The 18,787-nt window shown below is 39.1% G+C and overlaps 1 protein-coding gene across 1 annotated transcript; it reads right to left on the bottom strand.

Annotated features, from left to right (window-relative positions):
* Nucleotides 1-15,827: 15,827 nt before the first annotated feature.
* Nucleotides 15,828-17,969, bottom strand: LOC140954768 (uncharacterized). Its single transcript, XM_073405520.1, has 3 exons — nt 16,827-17,969; nt 16,095-16,373; nt 15,828-15,962 (listed from the first exon to the last, which is right to left on the bottom strand). Exons 1-3 carry the CDS (start codon nt 17,967-17,969, stop codon nt 15,828-15,830), a joined length of 1,557 nt encoding a protein of 518 aa, XP_073261621.1.
* Nucleotides 17,970-18,787: the final 818 nt, after the last annotated feature.

The raw sequence follows: 18,787 nt of genomic DNA, 5'->3' as shown, positions 1-18,787 counted from the left end.
TCTTTGTAGCTCTTCTTTTTCGATATCCAGCTCTGCCGTTTTGGAATTGATTTGAACTGCAAAGTTGTCCATGTAGTCTTGGCATTCTTGACGCTCTTGCTTAGCCTTACTCATTTCCTCTTCCATCTCGCAGTAGTGGATTCTCAAATCCCTTAGCTCTTCTTCTCGTACCTCGATCTCTGATTGTAAAGCCATCATCCTTCCTTTTGAAGACTCAACTCTCTTCTGGTAATCTCTCATGTCAGACTCAGCGGCCCTTCTCGCACTTCTTTCTTCCTCCAGTTGCACCGTGTATTGAGCTCTGACCTTCCTTTCTTCTTCTATGTCGAGCTTGGCTAGACGATTCTTCTCTTTTTCTACTTCTACTTTCTTTAAAAGAAGGCTTCTTCCCTTCTTCAAAGAATCCATCGTCTCCTTATCAACATTCACGCCTTTTGTTGACCTCTTGACCTTAGCCAACTCTTTTTCTGCTATCCCATTCTTCTTGACCAACTCGTCGTAATCAGCTATTCGTGCCCTTAACTCAGCCTGGACCCCCGTTGTTATTTCTTCAGCTACCTCGGCCCTTTTCTGCCATTCATTTAGAGACATTAATTGCTTCTCTTGTTTTTCTAAACGCTGATTCAAGAAAACCCTTATCGTATTTTCCTCCTCTAGCTGGTTCTCTAACAGTTGTTGTCGCCCCTTACTTTTGTTGAGCTCTATTCTACACTGCTCTAGCTGCTGTCTTAGATCTTCCTCATCATCCATTCTTTTTCTTTTATGTGGTTCTATCGTTGTTTCCGACTGTTCTTGTGTAGAGAGACCCTTTACTTCAGAAGAATCTTCATTCCTCCAAACTGTGTAATTCTGGCTGAATGAGGTTTCAAAACTGCTTCCTTCTTCCCTTTTCACCTTCAAGGGTCTTTTCCAATCCTGTCGGATAAACTCCATTTCTTCAGTGAATGGTTGATGCTTGAATAAACCGAAAAAATCAGCTAAACCCAAGGTTCTTGGTGTATATTGCATTCCGCCTAACTGCCTTGTTACAAGGGATGGCGCATAGCTGATGTAACCGGTTACACCAATCAAAGGCACCCATATCTTGCTTCCACAACTCATTGTGCAAATAGCGTTGTTCATCCATGGTGCTTTCCACTTGAAGTTGCTCCTTGGCAATGCTACATACTTATCTCTCCATGTCTTCTCATCCCAATTCTTCCAAGTCTCATCTATGGTAATCTTTAACGGTCGCAAGTCAAACCACCAAAAGTTGTTGAAGATGTCTCTTGGTGCTTCGATATGACTGATTATCCATAGGTACAACATAGGGATGCAACATCTCATAGCTCCTTTTCCATGTGTTCGGCAGTGATTTAGAGATAACATGGTTTCCCCCAAGATGGCTGAGGAAGGATTAATCCGATCATGCTCATATTCGACGAAAACACTTGCTGCTTCTAAACTGATGACCCCGGTTTCAGAAGGGAACAACACTAGTCCAAAAATGGCGAAGGCCACCAACCTATATCGTTCGTCTCCCATCTTACCTTCTTCGACATTTTTCTTCATTCGGGCTTCAATGACCTTCCATTTAAAACCCCCTTCGGCGACTCTACACTGGCTGATCTTTCCCAAGCCTAATAAACTGACTACTTCCGAAGCTGTGTCTTCAAATCTGCGTCGATGGTAGATTCTGTGGTTGGCATTTGGAAAATCCAGAATTCTCTCATACTCTTCCAAGGTGGGTGTCATATCGATGTTTCCAAAGGTAAAACATCGATAACTGGGATCCCAAAAATTCAGAAGGGCTTTGATCGCCGCTGCTTGTACAGGCAATCTCATTATGTGTGCAATTCTCCCATATCGCCTTTCAAACAGAGTCTCGTCAACATATTCCATAATAGGCAGTAACTTTCCTAATTCGTTTACCATGTGATTTACCTTGGTAATGCATGGTAACCCACTAGCATCGATTCTTGGGCATTTTCCTTCGGCAATCTGAGCCAACTCGGACTCTTGTCCATATTCTTGGAAAGAGAGGTACTTAGTCATGATTTCAGCTCAAAACCTGAGTTGATGAGTTTAACAATTAATCATGATGCAAATGAAAATAAAATTCATAACCTAAAGACAAGCTCTATTTATTACGTGAGAGTGGGTAGTTTTTCTATCTGGTCTTGAAGGGTCTCATATCTGCCCAGTGACGTTCTTCGTAAAGACAGTATGGGGGCGTTGCAAGGAACAATTAAGACACGTATGTCCACCATTACCAAGCAGGCACTCAGATATGAGTTGGGTGTTTCACGCATTTAAACCCTGACCAATAGTCTTAGGGTAAATCGCTAATTCCCCACTTAACTTAAGGCTTGTGTGTGCTTTTCAAAATTAAGGCAAGTGATGCATGAGACAATTGTATATAATGCATGAATAAATGCGCGTAAAATAAATAAAAATAAAAAATATATATATGCAAATAAACGGAAAGGAATATTAACACACAAAAACACAAACAAATCAGACAAAAACAAAGCTTAGTCTACAAGGTCCCCAGTGGAGTCGCCATTCTGTCGCACCCAAAAAAATATACATCTACCCATTTTTCAATTGCGGGTTCGACTGGCGAAAATTTTTATTATTTGGTTCTTTGGAGTCGCCACCTAGTATTTCGGTCACTAGGAACCCTAACTGGTCTCAGAGATCGGGTACGGAGACTGGTTGCGTAAAGGGAAGGTATTAGCACCCCAAATACGCCCTACCTAAGGTAAGCTGCATTGTTTTATTATCTGATAAAAACTAAGGTGTTATTATACTTCTAGTCGTTGGTCTGTTTATGGTTCAAGAAAAATCCTCCTCGGTAAGAAGGTCTTTTATCTTATCGGGTAAAATCCTAATTGTTCTAACGTCTATACCAAACTTTATTAATAATATTTAGGAATACGTTTTACGTATAAATTCGTAATCCCAAATACTAAAAGAAAGCAAAAAAGATTTTTTAGAATTTTTGAAATATTGGCCTAGTTCTCATGGCTTGAATAAACTGGTTATTAAAGCCCAAAATGCATGTTAATACATATATTGTTTTGAATATTTTCTTTGTTGTATGAAAATATGATGTTATAATATTTATATATATATATTGGAGATACTAGGCCGTATTTTAAAACAAAAACAATTTTTGGAAAAATATTATTATTTTTTTTGCTTTGACGAAAATCGGGTGTTTTAATACTGAGCTTGTATCCTTACGGTATAAAAATACAACCCAATATTAATCCTCTTTGCTAAAAATATGCAGAAAAATCAACAATATTTTTAGGGACTTTTTAGAAAAAATTTTTTGAAGGCAAAAACATTTGTTATTTTTAAAAAAAATCTTTGATGTTTTGACGAAAATCGGGTATTTTTTAACACTGGTTTTGTATCTTTACAGTATAAAAATACAAACCAACATTAAACCACTTTGACAAAAAAAATGCCGAAAAATCACAATATTTTTAAAGATTTTTTTTTAAAATATTTTTTTATATATAAATATATTTTATATATATATAACATATATACACACATATATATATATATATATATATTATAGGGCTGGGCCGGCCCAAATAAATGGGCCAGGCTCAGCCCAAAAAAAGGGGGGGGGCGGGCCGGTCTCGGCCCGTAATGATATTGGGCCGGTCTCGGCCTAAGACTAAGGTGGGCCGGTCTCGGCCCAAGACTAAGGTGTGCCGGTCTCAGCCCAAAGCTAACGTGGGCCGGTCTTGGCTTGCAAGGCTGGGCCAGCATCGGGCTGGCCCAGCATCTTATGGCCCAGGGGGGGAGAATTATTTTTCTCCCCCCCCGCCTCCTGCATGCTACATGCAGGAGGCAAAAATGGCTATGATAAAAAAAATGCAGGGGAGGGAAGAAGTGTGCACCTGGCGTGGAGGCGATCGTTGGTGGAGCTGCGGTGTCGCTGCGGTGTCGTGGCCTCGAGGACGGCGGCGCTGTGGTGTTGCCTCTCTCTCGTTGGTTCTCTCTCTCTTCGGTCTCCTCTCTCTCTCCTCCCTTCGGTTTTTTTTCTGTTTTTGGTTTCGTTCTTTCTTGCTTTCGGTCTGTTTCTCTTCTCCCCTCTCCTTCGTGCGTTATTTCTCTTCTCCCTCTATCCTCGGGTCCTCCTCTCTCTCGGCCTCTCTCTATTTATAAGAAAAAAAAGGGAACCGGCGTGCCTTTCGTTAGTGCGCCTTCAATCACGCAACGGCTGGTCGGCCATTGATGCTTTCGGTGGTGGTGGTGGGGGCGAGGAGAGAGAGGCGGGAAGTTTTGAAAAAAAGCAAAAAATGGTTTTGTCTCTGTTTCTGTTTATGCGGGGGAAAGGAAGAAGATGAACAGTGTCGTTCAAAACGACACCGTTCCGGTCTTTCCCCTTTTTTTCTTTTTTTTTTTTAATGAAACGGCGTCGTTTTGGGTAAAACGCGCCGTTTCATTTAAATGGCTAAACTTCAAATCAGTCCCTCAAATTTGGTCCCCGCCCCTCTTGTTGGCCGCCTTTTTCATTTTGGTCCTTGGCCTCTGATTTATGCAATTGAGGCCCTAATTGATTAATAAACTTTCAATTTCTTCAATTAAGCCCCTGAAACAATTCTAAACAGACCCTCTATCTTTGCGCCTTCTCCAAATTGGTCCCTGGTTTCGGATTTTCTTAATTAAGTCCTAATTGGCCCTTAAACTTCAATATTTATGCAATTAAGCCCCTGATTTGACCCAATACATTCCTAAAAAATATATTTTTGGCCCCAGAACTTAAATTTCTTCAAAGTAAAGCCCAAATTGACTTAAAAATCAATTTTTCTTGGAATCAAATCTTCTATAAATTCAAAATAAAAATCCAATTAAGTCCATAAAAATCCAATTAAGTCCATAAACATCTAAATTTGGGCTTTTCTCCTCAAAATTCAAATTTTCCTTCTTAATAGGGCTTTCATCCTTCAAGAATATACTGTCAAAAATTCAATCCTTGTATTTTTAAATTCCTTGACCAATTTTCTGACTGTTTTCCGAGCGCTTCTGCCTCCTGTTATTTTTCTAACCTCTTTTGGCTATTTATTTTATTTTTCATGGGGACCCAAAAATGGGTTACAACAATGCTGATGGAGTGAAGGGGTAACGCTTGTGGGATCCCACTGCCCACAAGGTAGTCATCAGCAGAGATGTCATATTTGCAGAAGATAAAATGCAAATGGAAGATTTTAAAGGAGACTACAACAGTCCAGATGGAAAATACTCAGAATCATACTTCTTCTGAAGCTGCACCAGAGCATGAAGAGCAAGAACAAATAGAGTCTGAAACTCTAGAAGTTCGGCGGTCGACTTGTGAAAGAAGACCACCGGCTTGGCACTCAGAATATGTTACTGAGAGCAACATTGCATACTGTCTTCTAACAGAGGATGGAGAGCCATCAACTTTCCATGAGGCTATCAAAAGCACAGATGTATCTATGTGGATGACAGCAATGCAAGAGGAGATTGAAGCTCTGCACAAGAATAACACTTGGGATCTTGTTCCGCTACCACAAGGAAGAAAGGCCATAGGCAACAAATGGGTTTACAAGATAAAACGTGATGGCAATGATCAAGTGGAGCGATATCGTGCAAGATTGGTGGTGAAAGGATATGCTCAGAAAGAAGGAATAGACTTTAATGAGATATTTTCTCCGGTGGTACGACTTACTACAATCAGAGTAGTCTTGGCAATGTGTGCTATATTTGATCTTCACTTAGAGCAGTTAGATGTGAAAACTGCATTTCTTCATGGAGAACTTGAAGAAGAAATTTATATGCTCCAACCAGAGGGTTTTGCTGAAACAGGCAAGGAGAACTTGGTTTGCAGGTTGAACAAATCTCTATACGGTCTCAAACAGGCGCCGGGGTGTTGGTACAAGAGATTTGATTCCTTCATAATTAGCCTTGGGTACAACAGACTCAGTTCAGACCATTGTACGTATTACAAGAGGTTTGAAGAAAATGATGTTTTCATCATTCTGTTGTTGTACGTGGATGACATGTTGGTAATAGGCCCCAACAAAGATCGAGTCCAAGAATTGAAGGCATAGTTGGCTAGAGAGTTTGATATGAAGGACTTGGGACCAGCAAATAAGATTCTAGGGATGCAAATTCACCGAGACAGAAGTAAAAGGAAGATTTGGCTTTCTCAGAAGAATTATTTAAAGAAAATCTTGTGACGCTTCAACATGCAAGATTGTAAGCCAATTTCCACCCCACTTCCTATTAACTTCAAATTATCCTCAAGTATGTCTCCTAGCAATGAAGCAGAGAGGATGAAGATGTCTCGAGTACCGTATGCATCAGCAGTGGGAAGTTTAATGTTTGCCATGATATGCACAAGACCAGACATTGCACAAGCAGTGGGAGCAGCTAGTCAATATATGGCAAATCCTGGTAGAGAGTATTGGAATACTATCAAGAGGATCTTGAGATATGTTGTTACCCAATTTCGGACCCCCACGTGCTGGAGAGGGTGTATACCTCTTTTGAACAGAGTATAGGAGTTTAGCTCATGTTCGCTAAAAAAAATTTGACGTACACCTTTAATAGGTCCTAGGGATCATTGTTCTTAGAGCAGATTCTCAGTCAGATTTGGATGCTCAACATTGTCGGATCAAGAACCTTTTTGACCAACTAGATTACTGCCAGATTTTGTTTCTCTAAAACGATGTTATCTCACTTCGACTCCTTCATAAAAGATGTAGTCCTGGACGCGTAGATAAATTTGGGCTTTCGAATCGCTTGATTTCAATATCAGAAGCTTAAAATATTCATGTTTGAATATCTAACGTGAAGGCAGAGAATTCTTCCATGAGAAGGATATTGACTCGAGTCTGCACTAAAAGAACTCTATTTTTGGCCTAGTTTTTGAGATTTTTGTTCTTATTTCACTCTCAGTCATATCAGGATTCTCGGCATTCGTCAGTTTTTTAGTTAGACCTGGAGATCCCTTTTTGACCCACTAGATTACTATCAATTCCTGTTCTGTAAAAAGATTTTATCTCACTTCAACGCCTTCATCAAAGTTGTAGTCCTAGATGCGTAGAATAATTTGAGCTTTTGAATCACTTGATTCTGATATCAGAGGCTCTAGATGTTCCCGTTTGAATATCTAACGTGAAGGCAGAGAATTCTGCCGCGAGAAGGATATTGACCCAAGTCTGCGCTAAAAAAAAAAAAAACTTTATTGTTGGCCTAGTTTTTGTGTTTTTTGTTCTTAGTTCATACTCTCAGTCATATCAGGATTCTCGGTATTCGTCAGTTTTGAGTTTAGACCTGGAGATCCCTTTTGACCCTCTAGATTACTATCAGTTCCTGTTCTGTAAAAAGATTTTATCTCACTTCGACGCCTTCATCAAAGTTGTAGTCCTAGATGCGTATAATAATTTTGGCTTTTGAATCACTTGATTCTAATATCAGAAGCTCAAGATATTCCCATTTGAACATCTAACGTGAAAGTAGAAAATTCTACCGCGGGAAGGATATAGCCCAAGTTCATAGGGCTGATTCGAAGGATTTTTTTGGAACCAAGGACTGAACCGAAAAGTTTTAAAATGAGGGATTGAATTGAAGAAGGATATTGAAAGCTGGAGAGGGAGGATGGATCATCATAAATGATAGGATTTTTTCCACACCAATAGGAAAAATGAGACCTTGTAGCTGCACCATCCAGCTGATTTTCTTTCCTTTTTCGCTGCAAATTCCTGCTGTTTTTCCTTTATCATCATGTCTGATTTTGGGAGCTGCAACCACGTTTTTTCTGGCCTCATTTCAAAGGGAGCAGCTGGCCCTATGAAAGGAAAGAAAACAGCCACACCCTCCTCTAAAACTAGAAAGAAATCAGACGTAAAACGCAAGAGAGGCAGAGTAAAAAAACGCAGAATAAAGGGAGTTTCTTGTTTTGCGTTCTGGTAGCACTGTGAGGGAAGAAATGAAGAAAAGACAAGACGGAGAGGGAGCTTTGCTGCTAAAGCTGGACAACAACGTTTTGCTTGGTTTTATTTCATCCTCTGCAGAAAAGAAAACAGTGAGACCTGCAGGTAAGTCTTAACTTTCTTCTCCTTTGCTGCCTTTAAATCAGTTTGCACCTTTTTCTTTTCTCTTTGCTTTGCTTTGCACATTCGGTTTTTTTTTTTACTATGTACACAATGAACACTTGCCTTGTTTTGTTCCTGCCGTGGCTTTGAGTTTTTTATGAGTGACTATGTTAAGAGGGCTGGCTTTTGGTGTTCCGTTTTTTTCTTTCTTTAGCTGTTTCAGATTTAAGGAACCGGGGAAGGGGGCTGTTGTTTCTTCATCATCAGCTCCTTTCTCTGTTCGGTTTTTTTTTTCTGCTTCTTGAGAGATTAGCCGGCCATGGTTTTGTTTTTTTCCTATATACGAATAAAGCATGCTTTCCCAGTTTCTGTTTTGTTTCTCTCTGTTGGCGTGGTGAAATGAATAAGGCAGTTCGTTTTTAAGGTGAGGAAATAATGGGGTTGTGAGGCACGGACATAGGGGTTAGATTTCAAAATTTCAGTTCTAAAACTGTGGCTCCCTCATACATACGGGTTTATTCCTTTCCAGTTACAAAAATTTAAGTTGATTTGGCTTTGATGGGTTTTTGTTACGAATTGTTTCAAGCTTCTTGTAATGCTTATAATATGTATGATGGCTTGCTATTTTCCATTTTGATGTTTACGTCTAATTGTGATGTTTGCGTTTCGACAAAAATATAAAAAATGTTTTTCTTGTGTGTTGCATACGGCCAATACCCTAACATGTTTTGAATTCTTTTTTTATGTATGTATATAAAAAAAATATTTGAAGTTTCAACAAAGGTGTTTTCGCATGGATTTCGTAAACACAACAAAAAAATTATTTTCTTGCATTTCTGAATTTTGCAACATGTTTGTAAAACTCCAAAGGGTATTGGCCAATATTTCAAAAAAAATATAAAAATCCTATTTTGGGGGGAATTAATCTATTATTCACCGCTAATGTTTGGATAAAGAAATCCTTAAAGGACGAATATCCAAAATATTATTGGGAGTAATAAATCCGCACACATTCGTGAAAGAAGCCTTGATTATAATCGAAAACATTTCAAAAATTTTCTTACTCCACGGTTTACGAGCCGTGAGAGTATAAAATATAAAAAAATATAGGTTTTTTTTGTAGCGCCCTAGATTTCTAAATTTTTTTCCCATTTCCTTGCGATTTACGAGTCGCAAACTCTTGAAATACTAAAGGGAAAAATGAGCTTTCAAAGCACATGGAATCTCCTTGGATTTCTATCCAAATAAATTTTATTTGAATCAAACCTAGGAAAATTGATGGGATTAGAAAACACCAACACCATAGCAATTATAGAGCAAACCAAACATCAAGCAGCTTACCCTAGGTAGGGCGTACTAGGGGTGCTAATACCTTCCCTTTACGCAACCAGTCCCTTGCTTTAGAATCTCTGAAAGACCAGTTAGGGTTTCTAGTGACCAAAATACTAGGTGGCGACTCCTTCACAAAAAAAACAAAAGACCCTGAAATCAATCGAAAGTCGCCACGACGCCGCGCTCCGCCGTGAGGGTGCGACAAGATACATCAAGGGTACCTCAGATGCTGCATTATGTTATGGAGGATCAGAATTCATTGTCAGAGGTTATGTTGACTCAGATTTTGCTGGTGACCTTGAGAAAAGAAAATCCACTACAGGCTATGTGTTCATAATTGCAGGAGGAGCTGTGAGCTGGGTCTCTAAAATTCAGACTGTTGTAGCGTTATCCACAACAGAAGCTGAGTTTATGGCAGCTACACAAGCTTGTAAAGAAGCAATATGGATGAAGAAACTTATGGAGGAGCTCGGGCACAAACAAGAGAAGATTCCTTTGTATTGTGATAGTCAGAGTGCCTTGCATATTGCAAGGAATCCAGCGTTTCATTCAAGAACAAAACATATAGATGTTCAATATCACTTTGTTCGTGAAGTGGTGGAAGATGGAAGTGTGGATTTTCAGAAGGTTCACACAAAGGAAAACCCAGTAGATGCTTTGACCAAACTAGTCAACACTGATAAATATATATGGTGCAGATCCTCTTATGGGCTAGCAGAAACGTAAGCAGCATGAAGATGACAAGTATTGAAAGGATAGAAGAATCACAAATGATCAAGTGTGAAGACTTGATTAAATCATCAAAGTCTTCAAGTGGGAGAATGTGAAGATAGTTGGCCACTTGGCCACTTGCTCTTGCATGGATGCTTGCCTATAAATAGGCAATGCATCCAAGTATTATATACACACCAAGGAAGAGAGAAGAAGAGTAGAGTGAAGAGAGTGTAATCCCACTAAGTTGTGAGGTATTTGTGAGAGAGTAAGTGATGTGTTTTCTCCTAGTAATAGAGAGATTTTAGTTGTTCTCCTATTATCTGAGAGAGGTTGTAATTCCCACATTACTAGTAAAATCCTTTTATACTTGCCCATGGACGTAGCCTAATTGGGTGAACCACGTAAATTCTTGTGTGTCTCATTTCTCATTTATCCTATCCTTTGCCTTTTGTCTTGTCAGATTTACATGCCAGTATCCTAACAATTTTTAACTCCTGTTTTGCTTGACCAGTGTTTGAGGCCTCCATATGGCGTATTATACCTGGCAACAAAGAGAAATTATGTTGGTTTCAGTAATGGAGCACGACAGCTAAGAAGCCTGGTGGACGAGGAAGGCATTTTCGGAGCGCATTTAGTTAAGGAGATGACTGATAGAGATATCTGGAAGTTCTTTCTTGAAAGAGTTTGAAAAGATTGAAAAGAAGAAGTGAAAAACAGAATGCAGATTTTGCTTTGAACAGTGGAATTTTTTTTTTTCTGTTTTATTGAACTGAAAAATATCGTTGATTGCTTACATGTTTCAGCAATCTTTACACGTTTAAATAGACTTGAAACAAAATGAAATTGCTGGTTTGTAGCACTAAAATGTGCCACGTTCAGCTGACCACTAACATGACCACTAACATAAATGTACCATGTTCAGCTAACAACATAACTGACTCCTAAAGACTAGTTCACGTCCTGAAGACCAGCTCTAGTCTTTTATTTCAGCAGAATTAAAATAACAAAGACAGACAATACTAAAATAAAACAAAGGCAGCAACTTAAGGCATAACTCCAACACTCCTCCTTGCATTAAGGGCTGCATACTCCTATCAGCCTTGTGAGAAATTCGAACCTGTTAGCAGGAAGTGCTTTGGTAAACAAATCAGCCATTTGATCTTCAGTCCTGCAATAAAGTAGCTTAACATCTCCATTCTTCTGCACCTCTCGGATAAAATATAATTTGATGTTGAAATATTTGGTTTTCCCATGAAACACAGGATTGTTAGAGATTGCTATAGCTACTTGATTGTCAACTGAGATTTCAGTTGCTTCTTCCTCTTCCATATGTAGATCACGCAGTAACTTTTGAAGCCATAAAGCTTGGTTAACTGCAGCTGTGGCAGCAATGAACTCTGCCTCTGCAGTTGATTGTGCAACAATGCTTTGCTTCTTGGATGACCATGAAAATATTGTTGAGCCTAGATTGAAACAAAAACCAGAAGTGCTTTTCATGTCATCAATGAATCCACCCCAATCACTGTCAGAAAAGCCATGCAATTTCAGTGTTTTACATTACATAAATTTAACACCAAAACTGCATGTTCCTTTGATGTAACGCAGGATACGTTTGGCTGCCCTCATATGTAGCTCACTTGGACAATGCATAAACCTTGATAGAAGGTTTGTTGCATAAAGAATGTCAGGTCAGGTTGCTGTCAAATACAGCAAGCAACCAATCAAGCTTCTGTACTTTTCTTCATCTACCCTGGCAGTCTCATCCTTTTTGCTGAATTTATCCTTCTGATTCATTGGAGTAGTAGTTGGTTTGCAATTCTCCATTTGGAATTTCTTCAAAATCTCCTTCGCATATTTTTCTTGACCAATGAAGATCACTCCTCTGCTTTGTTTAATCTCCATGCCAAGAAAAAAACTCATGAGTCCAAGGTCACTTATTTCGAAAGCTTACATCATGTCCTGCTTGAACCTTTCAATTTGCTGCAAATTACTTCCAGTTACAAGTAAATCATCAACATAGAGGGACACAATAAGAACATCATCATCAATTTTCTTCACATAGAGGGTTGATTCAGAAAGACTTTTCTGAAATCCAAACCCTGTCAAGTAGTCATCAATTCGGCCATACCAGGCCCTTGGTGCCTGTTTTAATCCATAAAGTGCCTTCTTCAGCATGTACACCTTGTCTTCTTCTCCTTGAACAACAAATCCAACAGGTTGTTCAACATAAATTTCTTCTTGTAAATCGCCATTGAGGAAGGCTGATTTTATGTCCATCTGGAACACTTTCCAGTTTTTGTGTGCAGCAACAACAAGCAATAATCTGATGGTGTCCATCCTTGCTACTGGAGCGAATGTGTCTGAATAATCCACCCCATACACTTGAGCATACCCCTTGACAACCAGCCTTGCCTTGAATTTGTTGATGGAGCTGTCAGCATTCAGTTTGGTCCTGAAAATCCACTTGACGCCAATAATGTTCTTGTCTGCAGGTCGATCAACAAGTTCCCACGTATGATTTTTTTCAATCATGTGTATTTCCTCCTTCATTGCTTCCTGCCATGCTGGATTCATCTGCGCATCTTCATAATTTTCTGGTTCACAAACAGCCACATTGCTCCTTTGATAGATTTCTTCAAGTGATCTGGTGCCTCGTACTGGTGATTCATCAATTGATTCATTTTGCAGGGGAGTAATAATTTGATCATCAAGCACCGTGATCTCTTGTGTTTCATCCTAGTTCCATTTGTTGTCTTTGTTGTAACCCATTTTTGGGTCCCCACAAAAAAAAAAAAAAATAATAAATAGCCAAAGAAGGTTAGAAAAATAACAGGAAGCAGAAGCGCTCAGAAAATGGTCGGAAGATTGGTCAAGGAGGTTAAAAAATACCAAGATTGGATTTTTGACAGTTTATTCTTGGATGATGAGAGCCCTGATGGATAAGAAATTTTGAATTTTTAGGAGAAAAACCCAAATTTGGATGTTTATGGACTTAATTGGATTTTTTATTGATTTTATAGGGGTTTTGATTACAAGAAAAATTGATTTTTAAGTCAATTTGGGCTTTAATTAGAAGAAATTTAAGTTCTGGGGCCAAAATATATTTTTTTGGAATTTATTAGGCCAAATCAGGGGCTTAATTGCATAAATATTGAAGTTTAATGGCCAATTAGGGGCTTAATTGTGAAAATCCGAAACCAGGGACCAATTTGGAAAATGCGGGTAAATAGAGGGAGCTGTCTTGATTTGATCCAGGGGCATAATTGAAGAAATTGGAAGTTTATTGATCAATTGAGGGCTTAATTGCATAAATCAGAGGCCAAGGACCAAGGTGAAAAACGCGGACAACTATGGGGGCGAGGACCGAAATTGACAGGGACGCAATTGAAAGAATCAAAAGATAATTGAGGGCTGAGTTGAAATTTGGCGCGTTCTGGCGCCATTTTTAAATGAAACGGCGCGTTTTCCCCAAAACGACGCCGTTTCATATATATTTTTTTTAAAAAAAAGGGACCGAACGGTGCCGTTTTGAACGGCACTGTTCCCCTTTCTTCTTCCTCCCCGAACGTGCAGCGAGCATGGAGAAAAACGTTGTTTAATCAGCCGGTGCCCTTCTCTCCTCGCGTGCGCTGATAGAACCCGGAGCCCATACACCTCGGACGACGCGAAGCCAGGAGGGCCACGCGTTGATCAACCACGCTTGCCGACCAGCCGACCGGCGCTGTCCCCCCACGATGCCCTGCTCAACCCGCTGTCATGCTCCCCACGCTGCCCTGCTCAGACCATGCAGCCCCGCTCCCTTTGCCCGCCTATAAAAGAAGGGGAGAGACTTGAAGCAGGGGAGGAGAAAAGAAGAAGAAAAGACCCGAGACCAAGAGAGGGAAAGAAACTGAAGGAGAGAGAAACCGTTGAACTAAAGGAATAAATACTCAAAACTCAAAGAAACAGAACCAGGGGGGGAAGATTACAGAAACCGTGGGAGAGCTTAGAGAAAACCAAGACCGAGCACGACCCGAGAAGTCACCGGACCGTTGAGAACCGTCGTTTGGAGCCACCAACCTCCGCTGCAGCACCAGCAACACGGACGTTCGACCACCACCCAAGCCATCACCACCAGCTGCCACTGTCTTCGTAGTTGACAACAGCACAGTTGGGAGTAGAAGGAGAAAGGGAAACAGAGAAAAAGCAGCGCCAAAACAGCAAGGAAGAGGAAGAGGAGCCGCAACAACGCCACCGCCAAACCAGCCACTGCCAGAACCACCGTGAGCCCTCATTGGTTTCCTCTCCACCGCCACCAGCATCACTGTGAGTGTTCGGCATCGTCTTCGCTCCTTTCGGTTCCACGTCCAGGTAAGCGTTTTGCGTCTCTGTGAAGGTGATTTCCTTTAGCATTTTCACTGTGCAAGTGAATTATAATTCACTTGAACAGTGAAATGCAAATGTTACTGTTCAAGTGAATTATAATTCACTTGAACAGTACCATATGTTACTATGTGTGTCTTCTTTTGCATATTACTGTGCGTGGTTTTCGTTTTGCATTTTTTACTGTTCAAAGTGAATTATAATTCACTTGAACAATACCATTTGTATATGATATTAAGGATGCACGCGTGAGCTTCCACCCAGGACACTGGCTTGGGCCAATGACCTGGTTAGGCCTGCTGGGTCAAGCCCAGTCATATGGGCCGAACGGGGCCCAACTTAAAAACTTTTTTTTATTAAAAATAAAAATTCTTCAAAAAAAAAATTATTTTGAAAAATATGTGATTTCCACAATTTTGTTACTGTATTTTGATCAATACTGGTTTGTATTTTTATGCTGTAAAGATACAAATCCGGTATTAAAATACCTGGTTTTCGTCAAAACATCAAAGATTTTCGAAATAAAAAATGTTTTTGCTTTCAAAAAAATTTCCAAAAGTCCTTAAAAATATTGTTGATTTTTCCTGCATTTTGTTATTAGGGTGGAATAATATTGGTTTGTATTTTTATACCGTAAGAATACAAACCCAGTATTAAAATACCCGATTTTTGTTAAAACATATAAAAAATAATATTTTCCAAAAAAAATGTTTTTTTGTTTTAAAATACGGCCTAGTCTCTCCAATATATATATATATATATAAATATTATAACCTTATATTTTTCAAAACAATATATGTATTAGCATGCATTTTGGCTTTGATAACCAGTTTATTTAAGCCATGAGAACTAGGCCAATATTTCAAAAATTCTAAAAAAATCTTTTTGTTTTCCTTTTAATTGGGATTACGAATTTATACGTAAAACGTATTCCTAAATTTTTTTTTGGTATAGACGTTTGAACGGTTAGGATTTTACCCGATAAGATAAAAGACCTTCTTATTGAGGAGGATTTTTCTTGAACCATAGACAGACCAACGACTAGAAGTACAATAACACCTTAGTTTTTATCAAACAATCAAACAATGCAGCTTACCTTAGGTAAGGCGTATTTGGGGTGTTGATACCTTCCCTTTACGCAACCAGTCCCCGTACCCGATCTCTGAGACCAGTTAGGGTTCCTAGTGACCAAAATACTAGGTGGCGACTCCCATTCCATTTTTCACCGATCAAAGACAATATTTTCTTGTCTCCCTATATTTACCAAATAGATATAGATAGATTTACATTGTAGATAAGAAAATGGAAAAACTAATTTTTTTTCGCCGCGACGCCGCACACGTGCGACAGTCTTCATGGAACTGCACATCCCGTGTAATTGTAATCTTCTGGGGTTTGAGGGAGGTATACTTTGTAGGCTTTAGAAATTATGCTATAGCCAACAAAGATACCTTGCATTGTCTTCTTGTCAAGCTTGTCCCTCTTAATCTGTGGAATGTGAACAAAACATGTGCTGCCAAAAACCTTAAGAAAACTAAGTGAGGGTTTGTAATTCTACCACACTTCAAAAGGAGTTTTTTTTGTCAAAAGCTTTGTTGGGAGACGATTTTGCAGGAATACTGCTGTGTTAGCAATTTCTGCCCAAAAAACTTTAGGCAAGTTCTTCTCATGTAACATGCATCTAGCCATCTCCATTATGTATCGATTTCTTCTCTCACTAACCCCATTCTGCTCTAGAGTGTAAGGGGCTGTGAGTTGATGCTCAATGCCAGCTTCTTCATAATAAAGATTGAATTCTGTTGATGTGTATTCTCTGCCATTGTTTGAACGAATTGCTTGAATTCTGCAGTTGCTTTGATTCTCCACATTCTTCTTGAATCTCCAGAAAATTCCAGCCACCTTTGATTTGAATTTCATGAAATAAATCCAGCACATTCGAGAGAAATCGTCAATAAACAGCAAGTAATATTTATTGTCATTTAATGATGGTGTGCTTAGAGGACCAACCACATCGGTATGAATCAGCTGCAGCTTTTGGGATGATCTCTAAGTTGATCTCGAAAATGATTTTCTATTCTGCTTACCAAACTGACAAGCATGACAGTTCAATGTAATTTCAGTAAATGAAGGTATACCTCTGACAGCCTCAGAATTCTTCATGGTAAGCATCCTTTATTGATGGCAGTGCCCCAACCTTTTGTGCCATAACTTAGTATAATTGAGTTTTGTTGGGAAAGCATTATGCTCCTCCTCAAATGGCAGAAATGAGAAACTTTTGCTCTTGATTCTAACTTGTAGAATTTTACACCCAGCAGCATAAAAAATACAGCAATGTTGATTTTCAAAAATCACCTTCATTCCTTTCTCAATTAATTGCCCCACACTCAACAAATTCTGATCTATATTAGGCACATAAAGAACATCTGCAATTGTTTTTGTACCTGAATTTGTTGTGATGGCAATTGTTCCCTTTCCCTTGGCTTCAATGCATTCACCATTTCCAATTCTGACTTTTGCAGCTTCTGTAGGCTGCAAATTTCGGAAAAGACTTTTATCAAAAGTCATGTGGTTGGTGCAACCACTATCAATTAGCCAATGGTCTGAGGTGGTTTGAACCGAGAAGCATGCAGCCACAAACATCTTATCCTCATCATCTTGGTTCGCGACTTGAGCATCTTCTTCTTGTTTTTGATTTTTGAATCTGCAGATTATTGCCTCATGTCCTAGCTGATTGCTTTTGCTGCACCTTGCATCAGGCCTCTTCCAGCATTTGAATGGTGGGTGACCACTCTTGTTGCAGTGTTGACAAGGTGGAAAATTCCTTTTAATAAATTTTCCTTTGTTGTAACCTTTATTTGGTTTAATGCTGCCTGAAGCTGCGCTCTTCCTGAAGAACTTCTTCTTGTCATAGTCTGCAAATTTTGCTTGCAAAGCACCTTCAATTGCATGATCCTGCCTCATAAGCCTTCTCTGCTCTTGAGCTTGTAAGGCATTTAGCAACTCTGTCAATGTAATTTTTGACAGGTCTTTAGTATTCTCCAATGTTGTAATTGAAGCTTCATACTTTTCTGGTACTGTGACCAGAAGTTTTTCAACAATTCTAGAATCTGCAAATGATGTTCCCAGCAGCCTGACTCTGTTAGCAATCCCCATCAATTTGTCTGAGTACTCCTTTATAGTCTCAGAATCCTTCATCCTTTGCAGCTCAAATTCACGTATCAAGTTTAAGCTTTGCATTCCACGAATTCTTTCATCTCCTGCATATTCCTTCTTCAAGTAATCCCAAACATCCTTTGATGATTGAAGTGACATGATCCTGGTGAAAATGGTTGTGGAAACAGCAGCAAACAAACATGCCTTCGCCTTCGATTTCTTGGTCTTTCTCTCCTTATGACTTTTGATCTGAGTCATAGTTGGATTATTAGGCAGTGGTGGCACCTCATAATCCTCTTCAACAACTTCCCACAAATCTAAGGCTTCTAGGTGAGTTTCCATTCTTACTGCCCATAGTTGAAAATTCTCTCAATTGAAGATTGGAGGAGAAATATGGGTGAAACTTGATTCAGAATCCATCACAGGCCCTTCAAGAAAATCGCTCTGATACCAATTGAAAGAGTTTGAAAAGATTGAAAAGAAGAAGTGAAAAACAGAATGCAAATTTTGCTTTGAACAGTGGAAGTTTTTTTTTCTGTTTTATTGAACTGAAAAATATCGTTGATTGCTTACATGTTTCAGCAATCTTTACACGTTTAAATAGACTTGAAACAAACTGAAATTGCTGATTTGTAGCATTACAATGTGCCACGTTCAGCTAACCACTAACATGACCACTAACATAAATGTACCATGTTCAGCTAACAACATAACTGACTCCTAAAGACTAGTTCACGTCCTGAAGACCAGCTCTAGTCTTTTATTTCAGCAGAATTAAAATAACAAAGACAGACAATACTAAAATAAAACAAAGGCAGCAACTTAAGGCATAACTCCAACATTTCTCAAGTGAACATAAAGTTCAGAACTCAACAGAAGTACCCGCTAACTGATCACATATTTTCAGATTATATTTCTTCTAATATCCTATTTGTATATCTCGGATCACAATTGTCATCATTTTTTTCTTTCATGAAAACGGAATCAGTGTTTAAAAGTTTTGCCAGTGTGCAATTCCTTGCCTGTGCCTTCTGTAACCCCTCTCCTCCTCCTCCTCCTCCTTGTCTTTCCCCTTTGCTTATTTTCTTTACATTTTGCTTGTATAAAAAAATATTCAGCAAATCTAAGATTCAAATTAATGATGTTATATAATGCTATTA

Source organism: Populus alba, chromosome 17, assembly GCF_005239225.2.
Source record: "Populus alba chromosome 17, ASM523922v2, whole genome shotgun sequence".
NCBI classification, from domain to species: Eukaryota; Viridiplantae; Streptophyta; class Magnoliopsida; order Malpighiales; family Salicaceae; genus Populus; species Populus alba.
This window is presented reverse-complemented; position numbering and strand designations above follow the sequence as displayed.

Coding starts and splice junctions, on each gene's coding strand:
- LOC140954768 (XM_073405520.1), bottom strand. CDS start 17,969: ATGGAAACTCACCTAGAAGCCTTAGATTTGTGGGAAGTTGTTGAAGAG. Junction 16,374..16,826: donor TAATTGAGAAAGGAATGAAG/GTGATTTTTGAA, acceptor TTCAAATCAAAG/GTGGCTGGAATTTTCTGGAG. Junction 15,963..16,094: donor CAGAAATTGCTAACACAGCA/GTATTCCTGCAA, acceptor CACATTCCACAG/ATTAAGAGGGACAAGCTTGA.